We start from the raw sequence: 26115 nt of genomic DNA on the forward strand, positions 1-26115 counted from the left end.
TTCCCTTTTTTATCTCTCATTCACAGAGAATAATGTCCTTTCTCCTATTTGTGAACACTGCTATTGTTTGAATTGTAAATAAAATACATGTTTGTTTGTATGAAGATAGTGTACTTCTTTAAAAGGAGTTGGCTCAAGAAGAAAGTGAGAAAGGAGAGAAATGAAGATAAATAGCAGAGCTGAGACCAGTTAGTAATCAGAAGCCTGTCCAATAATTTCTATTTTTACCACACACCTGTAACCATGGTTAATCACAGTATCATTTGCACCACCCTAGAGAGACCACCAGAGTTTGTCCCACCAAATGAATGGTTGCAAGAATGGCCTTAATAGCCTGCCCACTGTTGCAACAGAGCACTCACAACAAGCCCTCTGAACAGTCCTAGTCTTTTTACATCAGTTGACTTTAAAGTTTTTACTAAACGCATATATTTATTCTCACAACATCCCTATGAGGTAGGATGCTACAGTACTGTTATCTTCAGGCAGACAGACACACATGCTTTGTAATAATAAAAAGCCTATCACATCTAAAAATTCGACACTGTTCTTGTGAACCCACTACTGTAGAGTCCTATTGAAACATTATGCCTCAACAGAGCACACAAAGAAAAGAGGAATGGAGTTGCATAAACTGAACCATGACCTCAAGCTGCCTATGTTCAAGATGGATGTCTGTATGGATGTTGAGGATGAATGTCAAGTTAATTGATGCAAATAGAAGCTTCTGCCCAGAATACTGTTATATCAGGATTCTTGACAATAGAAAGGGTTGTAATCATGTTGAAGCACTGAGAGAAGACACTCTTGCAGGCCTCTCACTCAACACTGGCTGGAGTTGTATAAAAGGCCACAGGCAGGGGAGTCAGCATACATGTCCACCCGCACACCTTTGTACATTTATCCCATCCAAGCATTATATCTAAAGTTGCCTTTTCATCTCTTCCAGTATGCATTCATTCCATTGTATCTCGAAATTGCTGTGTGAATTGAGATAATTCATCAGCGTGGTGCTGAAGTTCGTTCACTGCCTCAGGACTTGGATATTGCATTGCAGCATTTTTGGTTGCAATCGCCAGGCTTTTCAGCAAGCCACAAAATTTGCTGCTGCCACGCAAGATGTCATTTCGGTTGGCCTTTTCAAGTGCTTCCTGACACAAGGTGTCCACCAACTTTTGGCCCACCATAATGATCAGTTTGCTCTTGGCTATGAAGATTTCAGGAGTCTGATTATCACTAAGAGTTTTGTGGAAAACACCAATGGCTTTCTGAACAGCTCCAAAATATAGTCTGGAGAGGTTGGAGAGCATCATTCTGTTGTCTGGATCTTGTTTGCTGAGACTCCTTTCTTTCATTGTAGATGGAGAACTCTAGAGAGAGAAGTGAAAACAAGAAACACATTGAGAATTCCTACAATAAATCATGTGTAGCTTGTCCTGGAAATCCTTTCAATGGATATGCTGGTGATGGGATGACATTTACTCTAGTATAAGTGCATCAAGATGGGAAAGTCTACTTAAAATGCTTCCTCTCCTCAGAAGCATAAAGTACATGGAAATACTGCAATTAGGAAGGTACAAAGATGCTTAGATCAGGCTGTTCGTCCAACTAGCCCAGTGTGTTGGCAGCAGCATTCCAAGGTCTTAAGGAACTGTCCCTTGCTTGTTAAGCTTTTATTAATGATAGAACATGGGAGCTTCTGCATGCATAATATGTGGTTTAACACTAAGATCATTTCCACATGCCATTGTTTTGATCCTCCAGTCTCTCCTAAACCATTTAAAGCAAATCTGATTGATTTCCTGCAGACCTCAGAACACAGAGAATATGGGAACACAAGGAACCAATCAGTGTACTCCTTACTGGCACCTAGAGTGGCAAAGACTCATTCAATCAGTGCCCAAACCAAGCCACTGCAGGTCTTGCAGCAACACAAATTCCCCTCATTTACATTCCACGCAAAAAGAAAAGGTCATCAATTTTAGCACCTGCTAAAGTTCTAACATCAAAGTAATCCAGTTGTTGGAATTTCTGTAATGTCATTCCTTTTTTCAGTAAATCTTATTAAAAAAAGAACTTGGTGGAAATCTTACTTTTGGCTATGAGGAGCCTGACAGAAGCTCTGGATGAAGGGGGTGGGTGGGGGTGTGATAACCTTGTATACAACATGTATACTGTTGAATTGGAATTCATTGTAAGGGTACTTTTACACTTTACTTTTACCAGACAAAACTCTGGTAACTTTTGTTCTGGTATGACAAGTCAATTTTTCCATTAAAGACATGTAAAGTCAACTGAAATTCAGGAATTCCAAGGAGGGATAAAGGTAAGAATGTCCTCCAGTATGGATCACATACGCTTGTAGAGCCTCAGCTACAAGCTAGGAGTACAGAATTTTGCTATTAGTGTTACACCACAGCTGAGTGAAAATAAATAGGCTTAGCTGCTAAATTCAACCAGCATTGTAAAATCAGAGACCCAGTGCTGCTCTGCGACTGATACTCAGAACTCTCCTAAGAATGACAGTACAGTTGATTAAAGTCCTGATGCTCTTTAACTCAGCTGTTACTGGCCTGAACCCAGTGAGAGTGCTGGCTTGAGTATGTGTGTCATGTAATATATTATCAGAACACATGGGTGCATAATATTGCATTTACTCCTACACCACTAAAAAAACAGAGATACAACAGTATGGCAAATGTTTGCTACATGAAGCGGCCTCTATGTGTTTGAATTCCAGATGGAAACCACACTGTAGGTAGAACATATAAAGCAACCAGTCATCATCCCAGGTGACTGTGGTGAATTAAAAAGATTTTCAATGAGTTCTTAGTCCTCCCTCCCCAAATCAATGAGGTCCAAATGACAGATCATAACCCTATGTAGTATCTATTCAAATGTAAGTACCAGTGAGTTCAGTGAAAAATTACGAGTACAAATAACATCCACGAGCAGGCAGCTAATATGTATTTTTGAAACAAAAATCCAATTTCAAGATTTAGGTAGTGATTATATCCTAATAATTTCAGGGTTACAATACATTTTACCTTTAATTTAAATTCTTCATTCTTCTTTATCTTGCTAGTTGAACGTGGTGGTTGTGTTTGTTCCATTTCTAATGGTTTCTGCAAAGGGAAGACAGCTATATAATACTCAAAAAAGTTAAAGGTGACCATCCTTAAACACACAAAGATTGTGGGCTATATAATCACAAGACATTTTGCTTCCAGAAGATTGGGAATACTGCCCACTTCCAATCCTAAGATTTGTCAGGTAAATGCTTAATGACTATGGTTTGTTCTCAGGAATCTTAATCGTTTTTAGAAAACAAAAACTGAGATTCTCTGAGTATGTGAGAGTGACAAAATTCTCTGTAAACAGGAAATAACCCTAGGAAAAATTATGCTATTTTTTGCTTGGGTTTCCCAACTAACCAGCTTCATCACCTCCACCATCCCCTCCAGGTTGGCTTTTCCATTCCTATGGGGTCTTGGAACACTGGCAAAAAGTGGGGTGGAAAAGAAAAGAAGCTCTGCTGTCCATGCTACTCTGGGCCCCACTGCAGTTTCTTTTCAGAAAGCCTTGTATAGCATAGGCAACATTCAGTCACTGATCACTGCTGCTGCTTCGAGATTATGTTCCCAGTGGAACATCTAGAGCCTGGCATTTGCCCACTTGTTGGTGGACTTGCATGGGCCCAAGCCAGGAAGAGCTTTAGAAGAGCCAAAATCATTACACTGAATTGAGTCCATAAACAATCCACTTACTATTGCAGCTGAGGAAGCACTGGTATAAATCAACTGTAAAGCCCAGCTATACAGTAAATTTTCCTGAAGACCTATTGGTCTTCCAGGCTATTTGTGTGGCCAGGTTTTAGCCGAGTACTTTTACAGTTTCACAATACACAGAAGGGCTGCAGGCCGGCAGACAACTTGTATACTGTCCCAGACGCTCAAACAGGTCCCATTATCAATGGCTCTATCCCTAGCCATTGCAGGTGTGTGGATTCAACCACTTTTTTTTTTTAATGCCTTCAAGTCACTGTTGACTCCTGGTGACTTCCTGGACAAGTCCCTTCTTGGCAAGGTTCTTCAGAAGTGGTTTGCCATTGCCTCCTTCCTAGGGCTGAGAGAGAAGGACTGGCTGAAGGTCAGCCAGCTGGCTTTATGCCTAAGGTGGGACTAGAACTCATGGTCTCCTGGTTTCTAGCCTGATGCCTTAACCACTACACCAAACTGACTCTCAACTACATTTTACTAACTTTAAAGTATTGCCCTTTGCTCTGTAATCTCAACCACACTAACCTGCATGTGAGTAGTACAGTCTTCAGGGACACAAAGTCTTGTCTCTGTTGTAGATAGATTATTTTCTTTTGGCTTGTCCAAACTACTTATTACAACAGAATCATTTTCTGCTTGCTTTTCATGACTGTATTTCTTCATTTTAAGCTCTACACCAGCTTTAGAATCTCTGCTATCTTTATCTTTGCAGCTCTTTCTGAATAGTAGCTTCCCATTAGCTATAATAATAGATGCAAATCTCTTAATGTCATCTGGAAGGGTACGAGCCACCATAACAAACCGATCCAGGTCATCCGGGTTACTCTGAGGTTTCTTAATAGCTAGAGTCTCAAGTGACCATTTGCATTTGTTTAATGCATCTCTGGTTTGCACCAGAATCTGAAAGGAATCTGAGAGAATATTCAGCTGCTTTTTAATTCTCTCCTGAAGTTTACTGTCTGATCCCAAAACTGCATTTCTTTCAATAGTTAGAGCAAAGTTCAAAAACTCTCCCAAAGAGACCTTTATGTGATCAATTGCTCGGTGGATTTCCTCAATATTTCCTTCCAAATATTCTTGGTATCGCCACTTACTGCTCACAAAAATCATTAGACTTGCAACAGAACTGGATACACTGTGCTGTAGTTTAGTCAGGTTTTCTATAGCCAACTCAAGCTCCATAGTTGTCTCTTTTATGGGTTCTTCTGGAAACGTTGATGAAATTGTAGATGAAAAGGACTCGGTAGAAGAGCTTGACACTGTTGATATGGTGCTGGTCCTGCTATTTCCACTTGAAACGGATAATCTATCTTGGTCCACTTTGCATTCTGTGGATGATGGTAAAGGAATAATGTACACATTATCTCCTGAATTATAATTATGTGTATTTTCTTTCTGTTGTGCCAAAGCAATAGGTGTTCCTTTTGGAATATCATAATGAGTCAATTTCTGGTTTACCTTTTCAGTCCTGGTAGACAAAACATTGGAAGGAACATCATAGTTACTAGCTGCACGCTGCACAAATGTATCATGGGTGGATGGTACATCATAAAGAGGAATCTCTGGGCAAGTTAATTTCCTATGTATAGGTGGAATATCGTAAGTTTTTGTATCTACTGATTTCCCTTTACTGTTTATTGGGGGGATTTTTTGTGGATCAGAATCAGACCTACTGGGTGGTATATCATAAAGTGCAGGCTTCTGTCGGGAATGATTCTGAGAAGTTTGTATTAATTTAGCTGTTTTGGGTGCCACAGGTACATCGTAGATCCATTCTGATTTCCAAAGATTTGGTAAGGTTTTGTAATGCTTTTCTACAGAACTAGCAATAGGTTTAGTTGATGCTGTTGGGATGACGTATACCTGGAAAGTAGAACAAAGAATGATATATTACTACTACTACTTCATTTCTGTTCTCCTCTTCTCTAATATTTATACTCAAAATATTTTATTTATTTATTTATTAAATTTATATCACCGCCCATCTCCCCCAATGGGGGACTCTGGGCGGTTTACAATAAGATAACACTAAAAACATAACCACCTAAAATTACCATTAAAATATAAATATACAAATATACCAGTAGGAATGCATAGTAAGAGCAAAACAAAACTGCACATTAACAATAAACCAACACATAAGAAATGTAAAAACACAGCAAATAATCCTATGTTGAAGCAATTAGTAATAGTATTCCCCCTCTTTGCTCATTGTGTGGAGGGTCTGCCTGTACAAACCCCTATTTGACAACTGAGGAGAACACTTTATGAGCGTGATGATACGAGCTCACAGGGCACCTCCTGACTACCAGAGTTTCTGTAACCCAGCCCTTGTGATTCCACTTAAAGTATGGTCAAGATTGACTAAGGCTATTTTGACCATTTCCAGGTCCATCCTGCTCACAGAGAGCTAATAGGCATACATTCTTGCAGTTCCTGGCCAACAACTAAGGATGGAAAAGTGTCAACCAATCATTGCTGAGCTATTGGCAAGTAAATGATGACTCCTCCTGACCCCTCAGTTTTGCACCTAAACATACCCATCTTAAAAAGGAGTCACAGTGGATTGTTTCTACATAGCATGACAACAATTCTCCATTGCCTTCAAATTGCCTTATTCTGGCATTATGGCTGCTTGTTATTCAGGCATATTGGGATCAGGGTGCTTGTTCAAATATCCCCATAACAATGTCACAAACCTCAATGGAATTTAAGATTCTCACTCTTGCAGGAAACAAATTCCTTGTTGAAGATTAGATAGGGACACGCAGGGAAATAGTAGAATGTTAAATGCCAAATCATGAGGTTCTGTGATCAGTGTGGAGCTCAGTTAATCCCTTATCAGATTGGCATCTCTGCCTGGAACAGCCCAAAGTCCACAGAAAATCCATATGCCAAAATGTGTTTGCTTGTCTTTAAGGTGATAGGAAACTTCAAGTTCTGTTTTGAGAAAAACAGCTCTCTTTTTTTGGTCCTTTTTGTTACTGGTGTTACACTTCATTGGCTCTTTGCAACATCGGGTCCTGTGATTAACAGGCACTAGGAGGTGTTTGGGTTTTCCAGGCCTGATATAAATCTAAGCTCACATCCTAGCCTTTTGCAGTTCAGATTTTAAACACTTGCTCCCACTCCAAATCCCACCCCCTCTGAATTTCAAGAGCCACACTCTGTGTATGGATCTGAGCTCAGGCATTCACAACCCCACAGTCTGCTTCTTGAAAAGAACAACCAGCAGAGCTTGACATATCTCTATGATTCAGAACAACATATTTACTTAAGTGTGATCAAACTTACATCTTCCACTGCAGATTCTTGCCACGTGCAAGATCTTGCCTTTTCAGGGTTTGACGGTATATCATAAAGTTGCTGCACCTTTTCTGGGCACCATTCCATGAAGGGAAATGTTCTGGAGTCCTTTCTAGAAGATGGTGGAGTGGCTAGGCCCTAATGAAACAGTTAAACATTAAAAAAAAATCTTTACCACTAGCCATGCATTTATATGTTTCCTTTAGTCAATAAACAATTATACAGAGTTTCTTTGATTTGGCCCTCATTTCCATTCTTAGATGAAGGCTGGGCCAAAGGAATGAGATCCTGGATATCTAAGGCACCTAAAACAGCTTTCTCCAGCCTGGCTTCTTCTTGATGGGTGAGTTTCCACACCTATCAGATCCAGCCACAGTTGAAAGCATTACATGAAGAAAGATGGTCCTGTAGTCAGTATCTGTGGGATTGCCCCAAGCAAGAAGTTAAGATGGAATAGGATTTACCAGCAGCATTTTCAGCTTCTGAGATAACTGAGATACTAGAACAACTTGTTAAATCCTTTAAAACTAAACAAATCTACGATTAGTTTTTATAGATATTTGTTATCAATAAATCAGTTTGATCTGCAGATGCCAAGAAATGAGTGGAATAAAGAATTAGAGGTTTCTATATTGCCTAGACAATGGAAAAGTGTCTTACCTTCTATAGCAAGAGTGTCAGTGGACCTTAAACTAGGACTTATACAAGAAAAAATAATATTTAGAATGTATTGGACTCCATTACATTTGTATAGAAAAGGACTGTCGAAGACAGCATTTTTTTGGAGATGTAATAAGGATAATGCTTTAAAACCCATGTTTTTACAATGTCCTATACTTATTAAGTTTTGGGAGAAAGTACTGGACTATATAAATGTGACTGTGTGGCAAAAGCTAAAATTTTCAGAGGATAATATTCTCTTGAATTACATACCTAATACATAGAATTTGACAGCTGGACAACGTAAACGGATTTTCCATGCCATTACTATGACCGAAAGACCGATATTGCAGCATTGGAAAGATAAAAGCATGGCCCCATTCACTCAAATTGATCAAAGACCTGAGTACCCTTGCCACTTATGAGTGGATTGCCTATAGATGGAGACTTTGTATGGACTAGTATAATGAAATATGGGACTCATTTATACAAAATACAGTAGGTTAAAAAAAAAGCATGATAGTTGTATATTAGAAATAAATATATACATTCTTGCATAATATTTGCATTGAATAAGTATATATACAATTGAAACTGTTTACTGTTATGATATATTATACTTTTTTCTTTTTTCTGTTGTATTTTTTCACCTTTTTTTAAAGCACGTGTCATGTGTTTTTTTCCTTTGACAATGTATGTACTATCATGATTATCTTTGTGTTTTGTTCCTTTTTTCTTTCCTTTGCCTGTTATTATTTTAAAAGCAATAAACAAATAAATAAACAAATATAAGATGGAATAGGATTTAGCAATCTAAGTATGAAGGCAAAATACACCAGGCAGTAATATTGGGCAATTGGGAAGCCCAGAGCTCCAGCAGAGCCCATCAACTATGGCATTACTTTATTTCCATTCCACCTACTATATCATTTTGGGTCACTGTGGAAGCCTAAAATGGCAACTGCCTTTAGAAAACACTATCACTGAGTAAGGTCATGGTGGAAAGGCTGGCATAGAGGGACTCCAGAGGCCACTGCCCTAGGTGTCACTTAAATCTAGAGCTGGCTTGTTAGGGATTACTAAACTGAAACTTAGAAGGTTGAAGGAAGATTTAATCTAGTGTTTACTTAAAATTTGGAATCAGAAATAAACAACACTTTGAAATATTAGCCTGTGAGATTGGAAAGAGATGAATTGACTCAATAACTGGTAACCTGGCCTTTTCCTTGCTACACTGTACTTCACATTCCACTTGCTGACCCCTGCATCCCAGCTACTAGTATCAAGATTTGCATTGTCCAAGGGTATCCTGGCCTGGAAAGGGAATTCATGACCACACAAGCAGGGTATGAAGAATCATTTTTGATAGAACATGATTTTGTGCTGGGTTCCCATATTACAAAGTGGGATATGTTTGATTCTGTTTTGGTGTGTTGTGTGAACTTAGCCTTTGTGATTTATTATATATACAGTTAGGTCTAAAACTGGCTCATTATGTGTAATGCTGTTTTTGTGGCTTTGTGAGAAATCAGGGTATAGCATGATGTGTAAATCTGGCCTGGGATAATGGATCGGTATATGGAGATGGAATGCACAAGATACGGTGACTGCATGAAATGGGTGCTGGGTTCTGTGGTTTACTGAACAACTCTGGAGTATGTGTGAAAAGCATCATTACACAGCATCTTTGTCATAATCTCAACCAAAATTCAGCTCTTGGTACAGTATATTTCAGCAAAATAATGTGGTCTTTAGGAGATTAAAATTTGCCGAATCCTGTCTTCAGGAATGTGTACTAAAGACTCTGGATTCAGATATGCATGCCCAGTTGTAGACTGGCACATTCCAAGGTTTTCAGTTCTTTGTTTCTTGAGATGTTCATCCTTATGGAACTAAAGATAAATGTGCCACCATACAAAAATAGCCCGATAAAAGCTAAGTAGACAACTAAGCAGATCTTCTTAGGGAGAGAGCACTGAGGCTTCCATGGCTCCTTAGTATTTAACAGTCTTCTTTAACTTCAACACTTCCAGATACATGAGCTACATCTCCATCATCTCCAACCAGAATAGCTAGACTGGAGAAGGCTACTTAAGATGAAAGGGGGTCTGTTGTAATGCTGTATTGAAAGGAGATGTGGGCTAGTTGGCAGAGTATCTTAAAAAAACAAAACAAAAGATGAGCCTTGGAGATTTAGATCCAGACAGTTTTTATAAGTGAAGTGTTACAAAAGGCATGCATGTTTAAGCTTTAGAAACAAAATACAACTTTAAGAAACTTGTCCAAAATTCTTGCACCAGTGTTGTCACAAGTTGTCATGCATAAGTCCAAGATACTTGGCAAAAACCACCAAGCTCATGCCACTCCAGTCTGAAATACCTATCAGCTGTTGGGGGAGAGGCAGGAGTCATCATTTTTTAAAATTCTCATAAAGGCAGCAGTTTGTTGAATAGTTTCATTTCTTTCTACTTGCTATGGAACAATGCTACATACATTTATTTATTTATCAAATTTTACCACTGCCCATCTCCCCCCAAAGGGGGACTCTGGGTGGTTTACAATAAAAATAAAACATTAAAATATAATAATACATAAATAAATATCAAATACAAATATAAATATAGAGTAAAAAAGATAAAATAAAATCCAGATGGTGATAACAGTTTTAATGCCACTCATATATATCTAAGGCCATCTTATATACTTAGACAGGACATATTCCAGTGAAAATAATGAAGTAGCCGCCTACAATCCAGCAAGCAATTACACAGTAAGGTTTGATTTCATGGTTCCATAGTCTAAGACAGTGTTTCTCAATGTTGGCAACTTTAAGATGTGTGGACTTCAACTCCCAGAATTCCCCACCTAGCATGCTGGGTGGGGAATTCTGGGAGTTGAAGTCCACACATCTTAAAGTTGCCAAGGTTGAGAAACACTGGTTTAAGAGTTCTAGCAATATTGACCAAAAATAGTTCAGACTGAAGAGATAAACAAGAAACAGTACTATCAAATAGCTACCTGAAATCCTATAGACAAGAGTAATTTTAAATGGGGATTTAAGAATCTAATTTGTTCCAGATTTGAACCATTAGTTCCTGATTTGAATGAAACAGGAACATTTTCTTAATAAAGTCTTTTAAGTTTATTCACAGCATGCTGAGACAGGAGGAGGCATATATTTTCAGTTTATTAAGCTTCAAAACAATTATCCAAACACAGCCAACGAATGGCTCTAGTGCCAATCAAATCGGGCAACTTTAAAACTGCAGTTAACTTTGGTTCATGTGTGTGCCTAGTCCACATTTACTCCTTTTTTTCATTATGCTAAAATTCATATGTTGTTTTTTGTGTTTTCTTTAAAAACAATAGCATAAAGGAAGTATAAAGTATTAACTTCTCAAGTCTTAACCATTTATATCTATATTAATAAAAACAGTTTTTAAATAGAGTCCTTACCTTAATATTTTTCTTGAGTAATTAAGCCACATTTGCTGTGATTCAGTGACATTAATATATTACTAGATATTTTACCTTGTCTATTTAACTGCTGGAAAAATGTCTGATAGACGGTAACCACATTGTACTTACTTGCTATATTTTGTTTACTAGCCATAAATCAGACACACTAGATTTGATTGTAATTGATTTGATTGTAATTTAGGGCACTAGAAAATTTCTGATTATGACTTTTAGAAAACCTGTGTAATGGTCTCAGGAACTATAGCCACAATGTAATAGGAAGTGTGTCCCATTTCATCAATTGTCTTCATCATTATAGAGCAACTATAAATAAACATCTACCCAATTTTTCAGGTTTCCTCCATTTCTTTTCTGACAAGTGACTTTAATGCAACCTGACCAATCAAGCAATGGCTGACAATTATTTTCAACCATCTGCTTGTCATGTCCACCATTCTCACCTGAGTCAACAAGGATCCACAGTGCTGGGGTGATGGAATGTCATAGATGTCATTTCTGTTCTCCAGGGCTGATGCCCAGGTTGCTCTTGGAAGAGTGAAGAGGTGCTTGGAAGGAGAAGAGGAAAATGATGAAATAAAAATGACCTGATATTACCTGTGAACATTTTATGAGCTTCTGTTCTTTCAAGTAATACTGGATTGATATTTGTTAACCATTTAAACAGACACTGCTTCTACAGTTAGTTATTAACTTCGAAAAGTATTTGTTGTTTGCCCATGAAGTTGCTATTCATTTTTCAACTGCTGGTTTCTTCTTGTACCAACAGTTGCCTCTTTCTCTAACCTATTAATTATTGCTGGATGAAACTGTGGTCACATAAAAGGTAGCAAGATATCTTTTGTGATGATTGAATAGTGTGTAAATTAGAGAATTCAGTCTAGTGAAAAGGTACCAAGAATTTATGCTTCTTCATTTTGTCCAAGTATTTGCTGATTAGTCAAGGAAATTGGATAAACCTGAGATTTTTTTACAGTTAGGTCCATCATACCACCGACTACCAAAGTCGCTTAGCAGTTTAGAATAAAAACATAAAACCAGAATTTAAACCAGAAATATTAAAATTCAAATGATCAATAATTAAAGTCTTTATAAAAAGATGCGTTAGAGTATTTTAAAAAGATAACTAATACATCAATGTCATTGCAGACTGTGACAACTATGCACAAAATTCCTTAGATAATCTTTAGCAGGATAGAGATTCATACAGAAAAGGGTATTCCTCCAACTAGATGACGTAAGTAACCCATTCTTTCTCATATCCCTTTTCTATGACCAAAGTACAGTAGATCCATACTTCTGGGTAACTACAGAAATACAGATTTTAAAATGAAAAGGACACAGTTCACAATTGAATAGATGTCCATTTAAAACTAAGCTTTGCCCACTGATTGACCAACTTTTTTAATTACAAAGAAAAGGGAAGTAAGGGCAAATACATTTTTTTCTTTTTTTCTTTTCTTTTTTTAGCAAAGTCTTTATTAATTTATTTAATAGACATAGAATTATATACAAACAATAATATCTTATAGTACAAAAAAGAAGAGGGAAGAAAAAGAAAAAAGAGGAGAGAGGGGAAAAAAAGAAAAAAGGTATGTGTGTGTGTGTATGTATGTATGTATATGTATGTATGTATGTATGTGTGTGTGTGTGTGTGTGTGTATATATATATATATATATAAAAGGGGGGATGAATAAATAAATAAATAGGAAGATTAGTGTTTCCAACTTTCTAGACGGTACAGCTTAGTATCCTAGCGTGTTACTATTTTTTTTTTCCTTAATTCTCTAAATTGCCTTCATTAATTCTAATAAGAGATTAAACAATTAAGTAATTTGCTATTTATATACTATATATTCATATTAACTTTTTGAGTCCGTTCCACATATTTGAAAAAGGGTGTCCAGTCCTTTTGAAAATCTTCCATATTTTTATCATTTAGTTGGTCTGTTAGTTTTGCCATTTGCGCCAAATTTAGGGATTTAAGTATCCATTCCTCCACAGATGAGATTAATTCTTCTTTCCACTTTGCAGCGTAGAGAATTCAGGCCGAAGTAATCAAATACAGTAGAAGTTTTCCATAGTTTTTTTCCAAATCTTTGTTCATAAAGCCCAATAAATAGAGTTCCGGTAATTTATCAATATTAACTGCCAGCATTTTACAAATTATATTATGTATAGATGACCAAATTTTTTTCACTTTTTTACAAGTCCACCACATATGATATAAAGTTCCAATTTCTTTTTTACATTTCCAACAGACATTTGACGTATTTTGAAACATTTTTGATAATTTTTCAGGGCTGGTATACCACATGTACATCATTTTATAAAAATTTTCTTTTAAATTATAATTTGATGTAAATTTTAATCCCTTAGTCCACATTCTTTCCCAAACATCATATTCAATATTGTATCCAAAAAATTTCTCCCATTTATTCATACATTGCTTAATTTGTACATTTAGTATTCTCATTTGTAATAACATTTTATATATTTTAGAGATCATGTGGTCATTATTAGCATAGATTTGTTCATCCCACCAAGATAGTTTTTTTGTAAATTTGTAACTTTTAGCATCTATTTTAAATTGTTCTTTTAATTGAATATATGTAAACCAATGACATAAATATCTTTCATTTTCTGATTCTTCTCTTGTTTTCATTGTAAATTTAGTCCCTTCAAATTTTATTAAATCCGAATATTTTAGCCACTTATAGTTTCCTATTGTTTCTCGCCTTACAAAAGCTTCTTGCAGGGAAATCCATAGTGGTATTGTCGATGTTAGAGTAGATTTATATTTTTCCCAAATTTTAAGAATAGACGATCTAATACAATGATTGTTAACTGTTTTATTTACTTTCAATTTGTTATACCATAAGAATCTGTGCCATCCAAATTTTAAATCATGCCCTTCTAAATTTAGTAATTTATGATCTTGTAGGGTGATCCATTCTTTTAACCATAATAAACCACATGCCTCATAATATAGCCTGAAATCAGGAAGACCCAAGCCTCCTTGTTCCTTGTCTTCTTGTAGTAATTTAAATTTAATTCTTGGTCTTTTCCCTTGCCAAATAAATTTTAAAAGGTCTTTTTGCCATAATTTAAAAGTTTTATCAGTTATAAATATTGGAATAGTTTGAAATAAAAATAGCATCTTCGACAGAATATTCATCTTAATTGCAGAGATTCCTCCCATAAGTGATAAATTTAATTTTTCCCACCTCAATAAATCTTGTTTAATTTCCTTCCATATTTTAACATAATTATTTTGGAATAAATCCCTAGTATTCGTTGAAATCTCTATCCCTAGATATCTAACTTCTTTGACACTATTAAATCCTGATTTAATTTTTAATACATTCTGATTATTTTGTGGCATATTTAAATTTATCATCTTCGTTTTTTGATTATTAATTTTAAAACCAGCTAATTCTCCATATTCTTGTAGTGTCTTTAATAAGTAATCAATTGATATTAACAGGTTTTGTAAAATAATAACTAAATCATCCGCAAAGGCTCTTAATTTATATGTTTCTTGTTTAATCTTTATCCCTTCAATTCGATGATCCTTTCTAATAGCTTCTGTTAGAACCTCCAATACCAATATAAATAATAAAGGAGATAGCGGACAGCCTTGCCTTGTTCCTTTTTCTATTTGACATTCTTGTGTTATCTCTTCATTGATCACAATTCTGGCTTTTTGAAATGTATAAATTGTTTTTATTGCTTTTATAAATATATTGCCAAAATCCATCAGTTCTAAAGTCTTAAACATAAAATTCCAATTTAGATTGTCAAAAGCTTTTTCAGCATCTAAAAATAACAACATAATCTGTTTTTCATTATGAAATTGAGCATACTCTATTATATTTAAGACCGTCCTTATATTGTTTTTTTATGTATCTTTGGGGTAAAAAAACATTTTGGTCATAATTAATTGTTTCTTGAACAATTGTTTTTAGTCTTTCAGATAAAATTAAAGTAAATATTTTATAGTCATTGTTTAATAACGAAATAGGTCTATAATTTTTGCATAGTGACAGGTCTTGTTTTTCTTTTGGGATTAGTATATTTGCCTCTGACCAAGATTTTGGTATTGGATTTCCTAACAGAATTGCATTCAATAAATTTTTAAGTGGTAGCAAAATGTGATCTTGAAAATATTTATAATAACCTGCTGAAAATCCATCTGGACCTGGAACTTCGCCTATTTTCAATTTTCTAATTGCCTCTATAATTTCCTGGGTTGTGATGGGATTATTAATTAATGCTTTTTGGTCTTTAGTTAATTTCTTTAAATTTTGTTTTAATAAATAGTTCTCAATTTTATCCATTGAAATTTATTGTTTCTTATATAAATTTGTAAAGAAATCATGAAATGCCTTTTTAATTTTTTCATTGTCAACTAATTCTTTCCCATTTTCTCAAATTTTAGTAATATTTTTTTTCCTTTTCTTTTCTTAATTTATATGCTAGCCATTTGCCAGGTTTATTAGCATATTCAAAATTTCTTTGTTTAATATATTTCAATTTTCTTTCAATTTCATCTGTTGTAAGTATTTTTAATTGCTGCTGTAAAATTTTTATTTTATGGTTTATACCTTCATCTGATGGTCTTATTTGAAGATTTTTTTCAAATAAGGCATATATGAGAGGATATTTTATGTATTTAAATAGTTGTTTAAAGAGGAAAACACAACAAAAAATTCAAACAGTTCTTGACCAAATTAAGAGAAAAGGCAAATACATTTTTTAATTGTAAGTGTTTCCTCTCCGTTCTTCCCCATTGCAGGTTAAAAGTGGAGGTAGGGAACTGAAACTTGTCACTCTTTGAAGATAACATCTGCTATAAATTTCTGTGTAATTCAGTAATGCATGGAAACCAGAATCATCAACTGAAAAAAGTATCATGATGAAGATGGGAGGGGCTATGGTGAGAAAGAAGCAATATCAAGAAAGCAGAAGATGGAGTGTGTATAGATGAGCTAAAAGTTGCAGCACTCAGGAAGGAACCTTTGCGTTCTTTCTGACCCATAGTTGACTTCATGAAAGGTTAAGGGTTTAAACCAAGATTTCCTTGCATTTATTCTAGTATCCTAAGTATTATACCACTTTCATATTAAATATTAGTGACTATTTAAAGTGACTTTTGAGTATCGACACTAATACTGGTGACTATTTAAAGCTTTGTTGTTTATTCGTTTAGTCGCTTCCGACTTCGTGACTTCATGGACCAGCCCACACCAGAACTTCCTGTCAGGCGTCAACACCCCCAGCTCCCCCAGGGACCAGTCCGTCAGCTCTAGAATATCATCCATCCACCTTGCCCTTGGTCGGCCCCTTTTCCTTTTGCCCTCCACTCTCCCTAGCATCAGCATCTTCTCCAGGGTGTCCTGTCTTCTCATTATGTGGCCAAAGTATTTCAGTTTTGCCTTTAAGATCATTCCCTCAAGTGAGCAGTCTGGCTTTATTTCCTGGAGGATGGACTGGTTGGATCTTCTTGCAGTCCAAGGCACTCTCAGAATTTTCCTCCAACACCACAGTTCCAAAGCATCTATCTTCCTTCGCTCAGCCTTCCTTATGGTCCAGCTCTCGCAGCCATATGTTACTACGGGGAACACCATTGCTTTAACTATGCGGACCTTTGTTGTCAGTGTGATGTCTCTGCTCTTAACTATTTTATCGAGATTTGTCATTGCTCTTCTCCCAAGGATTAAGCGTCTTCTGATTTCCTGACTGCAGTCAGCATCTGCAGTAATCTTTGCACCTAGAGATACAAAGACTTTCACTGCTTCTACATTTTCTCCCTCTATTTGCCAGTTATCAATCAAGCTGGTTGCCATAACCTTGGTTTTTTTGAGTTTAGCTGCAAGCCAGCTTTTGCACTTTCTTCTTTCACCTTCATCATAAGGCTCCTCAGTTCCTCTTTGCTTTCAGCCATCAAAGTGGTATCATCTGCATATCTGAGATTGTTATTGTTTCTTCCAGCGATTTTAACTCCAGCCTTGGATTCCTCAAGCCCAGCATGTCACATGATGTGTTCTGCGTACAAGTGGAATAGGTAGGGTGAGAGTATACAGCCCTGCCGTACTCATTTCCCAATCTTAAACCAGTCCGTTGTTCTGTGGTCTGTTCTTACTGTTGCTACTTGGTCATTATACAGATTCCTCAGGAGGCAGACAAGAGGACTTGGTATCCCCATACCGCTAAGAACTTGCCACAATTTGTTATGGTCCACACAGTCAAAGGATTTAGAATAGTCAATAGATGTTTTTCTGAAACTCCCTGGCTTTTTCCGTTATCCATCGGATATTGGCAATTTGGTCTCTAGTTCCTCTGCCTTTTCTAAACCCAGCTTGTACATCTGGCAATTCTTGCTCCATGAATTGCTGAAGTCTACCTTGCAGGATCTTGAGCATTACCTTACTGGCATGTGAAATGAGTGCCACTGTTCGATAGTTTGAACATTCTTTAATGTTTCCCTTTTTTGGTATGGGGATGTAAGCTGATTTTTTCCAATCTGATGGCCATTCTTGTGTTTTCCAAATTTGCTGGCATATAGCATGCATTACCTTGACAGCATCATCTTGCAAGATTTTGAACAGTTCAGCTGGGATGCCATCATCTCCTACTGCCTTGTTATTAGCAATGCTTCTTAAGGCCCATTCAACCTCACTCTTCAGGATGTCTGGCTTTAGCTCACTGACCACACTGTCAAAGCTACCCCCGATATTGTTATCCTTCCTATACAGGTCTTCTGTATATTCTTGCCACCTTTTCTTGATCTCTTCTTCTTCTGTTAGGTCCTTGCCATTTTTGTTTTTGATCATGCCCATTTTTGCCTGGAATTTACCTCCGATGTTTCTAATTTTCTGGAAGAGGTCTCTTGTCCTTCCTATTCTATTGTCTTCTTCCACTTCCACACATTGCTTGTTTAAAAATAATTCCTTATCTCTTCTGGCTAACCTCTGGAATTTTGCATGTAATTGGGCATATCTCCCCCTATCACTGTTGCCTTTTGCTTTCCTTCTTTCTTGGGCTACTTCTAGTGTCTCAGCAGACAGCCATTTTGCCTTCTTGGTTTTCTCTTTCTTTGGGATGTATTTTGTTGCCGCCTCCTGAACAATGTTGCGAACTTCTGTCCAGAGTTCTTCCCGGACACTATCTACTAAGTCCAGTCCCTTAAATCGATTCTTCACCTCCACTGCATATTCCTTAAGAATATTAGTGAGCTCATATCTAGCTGATCTGTGGGTCTTCCCTAATCTCTTTAGTCTGATCCTAAATTGTGCAAGAAGAAGTTCGTGATCTGAACTACAGTCAGCTCCAGGTCTTGTTTTTACCGACTGTATAGATGTCCACCACCTTTGGCTGCAAAGGATGTAGTCAATCTGATTTCGGTGTTGTCCATCTGGGGAAATCCATGTATAAAGCTGTCTCTTAGGTTGCTGGAAGAGAGTGTTTGTTATGCAGAGTGAGTTGTCTTGGCAAAATTCTATCAGCCTATGTCCTGCTTTATTTTGTTCTCCCAGGCCATGCTTACCTGTAATTCCAGGTGTCATTTGACTGCCCACCTTAGCATTCCAGTCTGCCGTGATGAAAATAACATCTCTTTTAGGCGTGTTGTCCAGTAGGTGCTGCAGATCCTCATGGAACTGCTCTACTTCAGCTTCTTCAGCATCTGTGGTTAGGGCATATATTTGGATCACTGTGATGTTAGATGGCTTGCCCTGAATTCAAATTGAGATCATTCTATCGTTTTTGGGATTGTATCCAAGCACTGCTTTCGCCACTTTACTATTAATTAGGAACGCTACTCCATTTCTTCTGTGGTCCTCTTGTCCACAGTAGTAGATCTGGTGGTCATTTGATGTGAAGTGGCCCATTCCAGTCCATTTGAGTTCACTGACGCCCAAAATGTCTATCTTTAATCTTGACATCTCACCAATAACCACATCCAATTTGCCCTGGCTCATAGATCTTACATTCCAGGTTCCAATGGTTGATCCTTAGAACATCGGATTCACCGTTCACCACCAGCACCGTCGGCCGCTAGCCGTCCTTTCGGCTTTGAGCTAGCTGCGTCATCACATCTGGGGCTAGTTGAGCTCATCCTCTGTTCCTCCCCAGTAGCATTTTGACCATCTTCCGACCTGGGGGTCTCATCTTCCGATGGTATACCGACATATCTCTGGTTGTACTGATCCATTTAGTTTTCACGGCAAGAATACTGGGGTGGGTTGCCATTACCTTCCCCAGGGATCGCATTTAGTCTGACCTCTCTGTCATGACCTTCCTGTCTTGGGTGGCCCTTCACGGTTTAGCTCATGGCATCATTGAGGTGCTCAAGCTCCAGCACCACAACAAGGTAACGATCCTTTGCGGAAGCTATTTAAAGCTAGACTTCGAATAACTCTCAGATAATCCAACCTCTTAAAATTTTGATTGGGCATGTACAGGCTAAGGAATCTGATGTTAATAAATTCAAAGATTACATCCACAGAGACAATTTCTTTTTCATTTCTTTCACCACATACAAAACAACAGATATGAAATATATATCAAACATTTCAAGCAAGAGTCTGAAGAATAGATTAGATGTACGTAAGTTAATTTCACAGGTGTTCAGTAGTTCAATTATAAAGAAGTGAGAGTTGGTTTTTTTGGAAGCAATCAAGTCTAAGTTCTATCAGTTCAATGTCCATATTGGCTTTTCCATAGCATGTCAGAGATCACACTTCCAGAGTAGGTATAGCTACAATCCCATTCTAATGGAAGGTACAATTCTTAATTGATAAAAAGGAATTGTAACCCTTTGCAAAACCTAAGACATCACTTTTGCCCCTTAAAACCCCTGACAACCCCCAATTGGAAAAAAGGCCAAATCTTTAGTGTCACCTCTTTTAGGACTTCTGCATCTGCAAAAAAAAAAAAAGATATTGGGAGGCCATACTTCTTATACTCCTGCTTCAAAACTTTCCTCACCAACTGACTCATACTAGAATTTTGCTGGGGAATCTTAAAGAACAGAAGACAGTCTTCAGAAGCACATGTCCAATAAATAGGAATATTATAACTATCATTCCTGGATCTGTACCACTGATAGATCTAACGGGTTATGTTTGGGAAGGTTCTATTGTAGCTGCATCCTCAAAACTACCAGGTGTGGCTCAGGTATAGATTCACAGTATGGTCATGGAATTATTTGACTAGGAACAGTGTGTATGTGTGTGTTGTACTACCTTTTTTGACTAACATCTATATACTACTAAAACTCCCGTGTTTGTTTGATACTTTGTAACCTTCAGTTGGGAGAAATGCTGCATCATAGGACAAAACCTTTTCAACAAAGGTACCTCAAATGGGCTAACTTACAGAATGCTGGGGCCCATTACTCCCGTGGGAACAAAATTTGGGAAAGTTATTGCCATTTCAATGCTGCTGCGCTGCTGCTGTTCAGCACCACCACCATGCTGCCATGATCATCCATGATCACGTGATCCTCATTCACGACATTTCACGACAGCTTCCCACAAGTCAATGGGGAAGCCCTTGCTCCCTCCCCCACCCGGCAGCAGCCACTTGTCTGCCTGCTGGCTTTGGACTTGCAACTTCCTGCCTGGGAAGCTTGCAGGGAGTAAGTCAGTGGGGAACGTGGCAGGGAAGGTTGCAAGTTGCTTGGGTAAGTTTCCCACACTGCTCACTCTCTGACAGTCCCTCTGTGCCAGCGCCGTGCTGGCCACTTGCGCGCTCCCTTGCTCCTCCTCCTACCCAGCAGCCTGAAAGAATGACCCAGCAGGTCACAGGTTGTCTAGTGTTTTATTAAAAGGCATAGAGTGGCTAGACTGATGCAGGATTTACATTGGGGTGAGGTGGGGGAAAGGAGGGGACGACAGATTGGTTATGCAGATGCAGGTACATGTGAAACAGATTACTTGTGTGTATACTTATTGGGGCCTGTGATGGTCCTGTTGGTCTAGACCTGGGGACAGAGTAGACATCTGAGTTTACTTTGCCCCTCATCTACGCCAATAGCACCATCACAAGCCCCAATAAGCACACACACAACATGAGAGCAGCAATGCCCCTCTGGATTCAACACAGAATAAATGAAGGTCAAACAGAACAAACTGTGCAAAAGAATTAATGGCCACAAATTTGACATCAGGACTCAAAAGAAGGACAAAGTAATATCAAAGCATTTCAACCACCCAGGATACTCTATGGCAGACCTCAAAGTGACTATTTTGAAAATGAGACTTTACCACCACCATTGAACAAGAGATTGTTGAAATTACATACATCAAAAGGTTTTAGGCACTCTCAGAAGGTCTCAGCAAACAATGAGTTTTTAACCCATTGCAATTGGTAAAGTACAGGTAATCTGTCTCATGTGTAACATGCAACCGAACAGAAAATTTAGACCTTGCCAATTTGAAAAACTATTTTCCAATCTGTCACTTTGGGGCAAAATTATGGCATTATATCTCCAAGGACTTCTGGATGAAACTGATCTATATTTGCCTAGTTCATGACCTGGTTGTCTAAACCTAGTTGGGAAAATAATATAATTCTTAAAGATGTTCTATGCCAGGAGCTCTGGAATCCTCCATTAAGGGAGGGGCTTGGCACTTTCCCCATTCCTGACACTGAAATGAAATCACCAAGGAAAATAATCCATCAACACAGGACTAAGTATCACTAATATGTTGTTGATACCCAGTTATATATCTCAATCCAAACCTAACAGGTGATGTGGTTGAAATGCTATTGCAGTGCTTGGATGCTGTCAGGGTCTGGATGAGGAGGACACACTTAAGGCTCAGTTCCAGCAAAATGGAGTAGCAGTATATTCAGAAGCCATCTGATTCCAGGAATATTCCATCTCTGAACAGGGTTGTACTCCCACAGACCACACTGACTCATTATTTGGGGGACCTCTTGGACTTATAACTCTTGCTCAAAGAGCAGGTGCCCAGGTGTGCTATGACCTTTTCTAGAGTGGGAGGCCTGTCTTATAGTGATTCTTGTCTTAGCAAGATCTCATTTGGACTACTGTAATTAACTCTATAAGGGGCTGGCCTTGAAGTCCACACAGCAGTTATAACTAGTCCAGAATGAAATAGCTCACATAGCTATCTCTTGGGTTATCCAGACAACACTATTACTTTGAGAGCTGCACTGGTTACCAGTTAGCTTCTAGGTACAATTCAATGTGGTGGTTTATTTCCCTTAAAGGCTTTTATGGCTCAGGACCTGGATATCTATAGGACTGCCTGCTCCCAATAGTTTCTTTATTTTTTATTATGGTCAGTGACTACTCAGACATAATCAAAGTAGAAGGTGTAAGGACCATATAAGTTATCTGGCCAAGGCCTAAAATCAAATAAAGTTTTTGTTAGTTATCTTTAAACAAAGTAAACTAAAAAGTTGCTTATCCCTGATGCTTGAATGAAAACTGTTCCATTGTTAGAGAAACCTATACATCAGGTTCAGCCAGTACCTGAGAATAACAATCCAGATTCAGGCCTCCACTCTTGTGACACCCAGTTCCAATGTTATGGCAGCACTGGAGACACATTTAGGAAGCCACTGAATTGATCTTAGGAAATCAGGGCAAAGTTGGCTTAGGGACTCAGTTGTACACAGTAGAATAGCTGTACCATTACCTTGGTCTCATAAAGTTTCAGTGCAGCTGGAATGAACTGGCCTTGGTATTAAAACAAAGAAAGAATAGCTATATCATTTCTCTGAGCCACTTGGGACAGATGGACATTTCATCTACCAGATCCCTCAAAGATTACACCTAGGTAGGTAAAGGACTTTACTTGATTTATTTTGTAATCACTGATGGTCCAATTATACTCTTTTTTCCTAACAAAGGTCTACACTTCTGGTTTCTGGTAGTTGATGAACAGTTCCTGGTCTTCACAGTAGCATGTGATTGCTTTTATTGCTCTCCTCAGCTCTGTGACTGAGTGTCAGAAGATGGCCATATCGTCAGCTCAAAGGAGGACTGAGATATGCCTGTTGGCCAGTTTAGGGAAATGGAAATCCAGGTTGTTGTTTACTGAATTTATGTAAAAATTAAAAAGTAGTGTGGCAAGGACACATCCTTGTTTAACACTCCAGGCAAGGAATCAGTTAATTGACTTTGGATGCCACATCTAGCCCCCACACTGGTATTATTGTAAACATCATGTATCAGTAAAAGAAGTCTTCTTTCTATAGTGGTTTCTTCCAGAAAATTTCTCTGGTGATAGGATCAAAGGCTGATTTTAAATCCACAAAGGCAACATGCAATGAAACTTTAAGGCCGAGGGCATATTTCTCTGCTAGCTGTTATAAGATCATTTCTTGATCAACTGCCAGTTTGGTAACGTTTATTTATTATTTATTTATTCAAAATTTTTAAATCCTGCCTTTATTATTTTTATAAATAACTCAAGATGGTGGACTTAGCTAATACTCCTTCTTCCTCCTATTTTCCCCACAACAACAACCCTGTGAGGTGAATTGGGCTGAGAGAGAGGGACTGGCCCAAGGACACCCAGCCAGCTTTCATGCCTAAGGCGGGACTAGAACTCTCATACCACGCCTGATTGGCTCTTGGGCTGAGAGAGAGGGACTGGCCCAAGGTCACCCAGCCAGCTTTCATGCCCAAGGCGGAACTAGAACTCTCCTACCATGCCTGATTGGCTCTTGGGCTGAGAGAGAGGGACTGGCCCAAGGTCACCCAGCCAGCTTTCAGGCCTAAGGCGGGACTAGAACTCCCAGTCTCCTGGTTTCTAGCCCATTGCCTTAACCACTAAACCAAACTGGAGGTGAAACCAGTTGGGTCCCCCCTCACGCATTGCCTATATGTAGTTGAACCTGCGAAGAGGGTCATGCTAGCACTGCATTTGTTTATTGTGAATTATCTGCTGCTTAGAAGGGAAATTTCAAAGAAAAATAGCTAAGGACTGGGGCATATGAAGCAAATACTCAATCTTCCACCACCAGATTCCACATTAGACTCTAAAACAGATGGACGGCGGTCTGGCCAGCTGTCAGCAACAGCTGATCATCCTACAGCTGACTCTGTGTGATTCTAGTCTACTCTGTTTCTATTCCTGCACTAGCTGAGCATTTCACCCCGTGCGTTCTTTAAGCATATGTGTTGTGGTGAAGAACCGTTACAGGACATTTGTTCTCGGTGGAAACAACTGCAGTGATAAGCAAGATGTAGCCCGAGAAAACTTTGAATTCCCAGGATTAATATAAAGCTTGGTGGGTTTTTTAAATTACTTCTTTCAAAGAACTGGGAAAGCTAGTTATAATTACCATACTTTACCAGCCTTATCAACCGCTTAAGGACATGGAGTTGTCTTCTCAGATTAGCCCCAAAATGCCGTCTGGCCTGGCATTCTATTTCCAATAGTGGCTCAGAAAAAGAATTCTTGAAAGCCAAGTTGTCGGTTATGGCAACGTCCTTTTGCTCTTGGTTCTGGTTGTGCTGGTGCTCTTCAATAATTTTGCATCGCAACTCCCTATCAATGCGCATTGCCAATAAGGTATGTGGAGTTTATGGAAAGTATATTCCAAAACATTAGGCTACATAATTCTGTCCTATTTTATTTCCTCCCCCAGTACTTGATACTCAGAGCTGGGGGGTGGAGGAGGCTCCTGTTTCTGAATGTGAACTCAACCACATTGGGCTCCCTTGAATTTATCTGAATTTCACAAAGATACTATCTCCCATGTGAAGCACTTCCTTTTTAATTATTGTAAACCAGCCCTCCACAATTTGTCCTCTCCCTTCCGATGAGCTGGGATAACAACTGCTAGACAACTACTGTAGCATGGCTGTTAATCATGTTGTTGTTTATTCGTTTAGTCGCTTCCGACTCTTTGTGACTTCATGGACCAGCCCACGCCAGAGCTTCCTGTCGGTCGTCAACACCCCCAGCTCCCCCAGGGACGAGTCCATCACCTCTAGAATACCATCCATCCATCTTGCCCTTGGTCGGCCCCTCTTCCTTTTGCCTTCCACTCTCCCTAGCATCAGCATCTTCTCCAGGGTGTCCTGTCTTCTCATTATGTGGCCAAAGTATTTCAGTTTTGCCTTTAATATTATTCCCTCAAGTGAGCAGTCTGGCTTGATTTCCTGGAGGATGGACTGGTTTGATCTTCTTGCAGTCCAAGGCACTCTCAGAATTTTCCTCCAACACCACAGTTCCAAAGCATCGATCTTCCTTCTCTCAGCCTTCCTTATGGTCCAGCTCTCGCAGCCATATGTTACTACGGGGAACTCCATTGCTTTAACTATGCGGGCCTTTGTTGTCAGTGTGATGTCTCTGCTCTTAACTATTTTATTGAGATTGGTCATTGCTCTTCTCCCAAGGGTTAAGCGTCTTCTGATTTCCTGACTGCAGTCAGCATTGGCAGTAATCTTCGCACCTAGAAATACAAAGTCTTTCACTGCCTCTAAGTTTTCTCCCTCTATTTGCCAATTATCAATCAAGCTGGTTGCCATAATCTTGGTTTTTTTGAGTTTAGCTGCAAGCCAGCTTTTGCACTTTCTTCTTTCACCTTCATCATAAGGCTCCTCAGTTCCCCTTCACTTTCAGCCATCAAAGTGGTATCATCTGCATATCTGAGATTGTTAATGTTTCTTCCAGCGATTTTAACTCCAGCCTTGGATTCCTCAAGCCCAGCATGTCGCATGATGTGTTCTGCATACAAGTTGAATAGGTAGGGTGAGAGTATACAGCCCTGCCATACTCCTTTCCCAATCTTAAACCAGTCCGTTGTTCCGTGGTCTGTTCTTACTGTTGCTACTTATTCATTATACAGATTCTTGGGGAGGTAGACAAGATGACTTGGTATCCCCATACCCCTAAGAAC

At 38.4% G+C, this 26115-nt stretch overlaps 1 protein-coding gene across 1 annotated transcript in view; it reads right to left on the minus strand.

Moving 5' to 3' along the window:
* Positions 1-231: 231 nt before the first annotated feature.
* Positions 232-26115, minus strand: part of CASS4 (Cas scaffold protein family member 4) — a 60921-nt gene continuing 35037 nt past the window's right edge. The window contains exons 3-7 of the mRNA XM_063297027.1: positions 11666-11770; positions 7074-7223; positions 4299-5642; positions 3048-3125; positions 232-1370 (exon numbers count right to left, since the gene is read on the minus strand). Of these exons, the coding sequence (XP_063153097.1) occupies positions 957-1370; positions 3048-3125; positions 4299-5642; positions 7074-7223; positions 11666-11770 (2091 nt within the window). The 3' untranslated portion in view covers positions 232-956. The remainder of the gene's footprint in view (positions 1371-3047; positions 3126-4298; positions 5643-7073; positions 7224-11665; positions 11771-26115) is intronic.

This window comes from Candoia aspera, chromosome 3, assembly GCF_035149785.1.
Source record: "Candoia aspera isolate rCanAsp1 chromosome 3, rCanAsp1.hap2, whole genome shotgun sequence".
NCBI lineage: Eukaryota > Metazoa > Chordata > Lepidosauria > Squamata > Boidae > Candoia > Candoia aspera.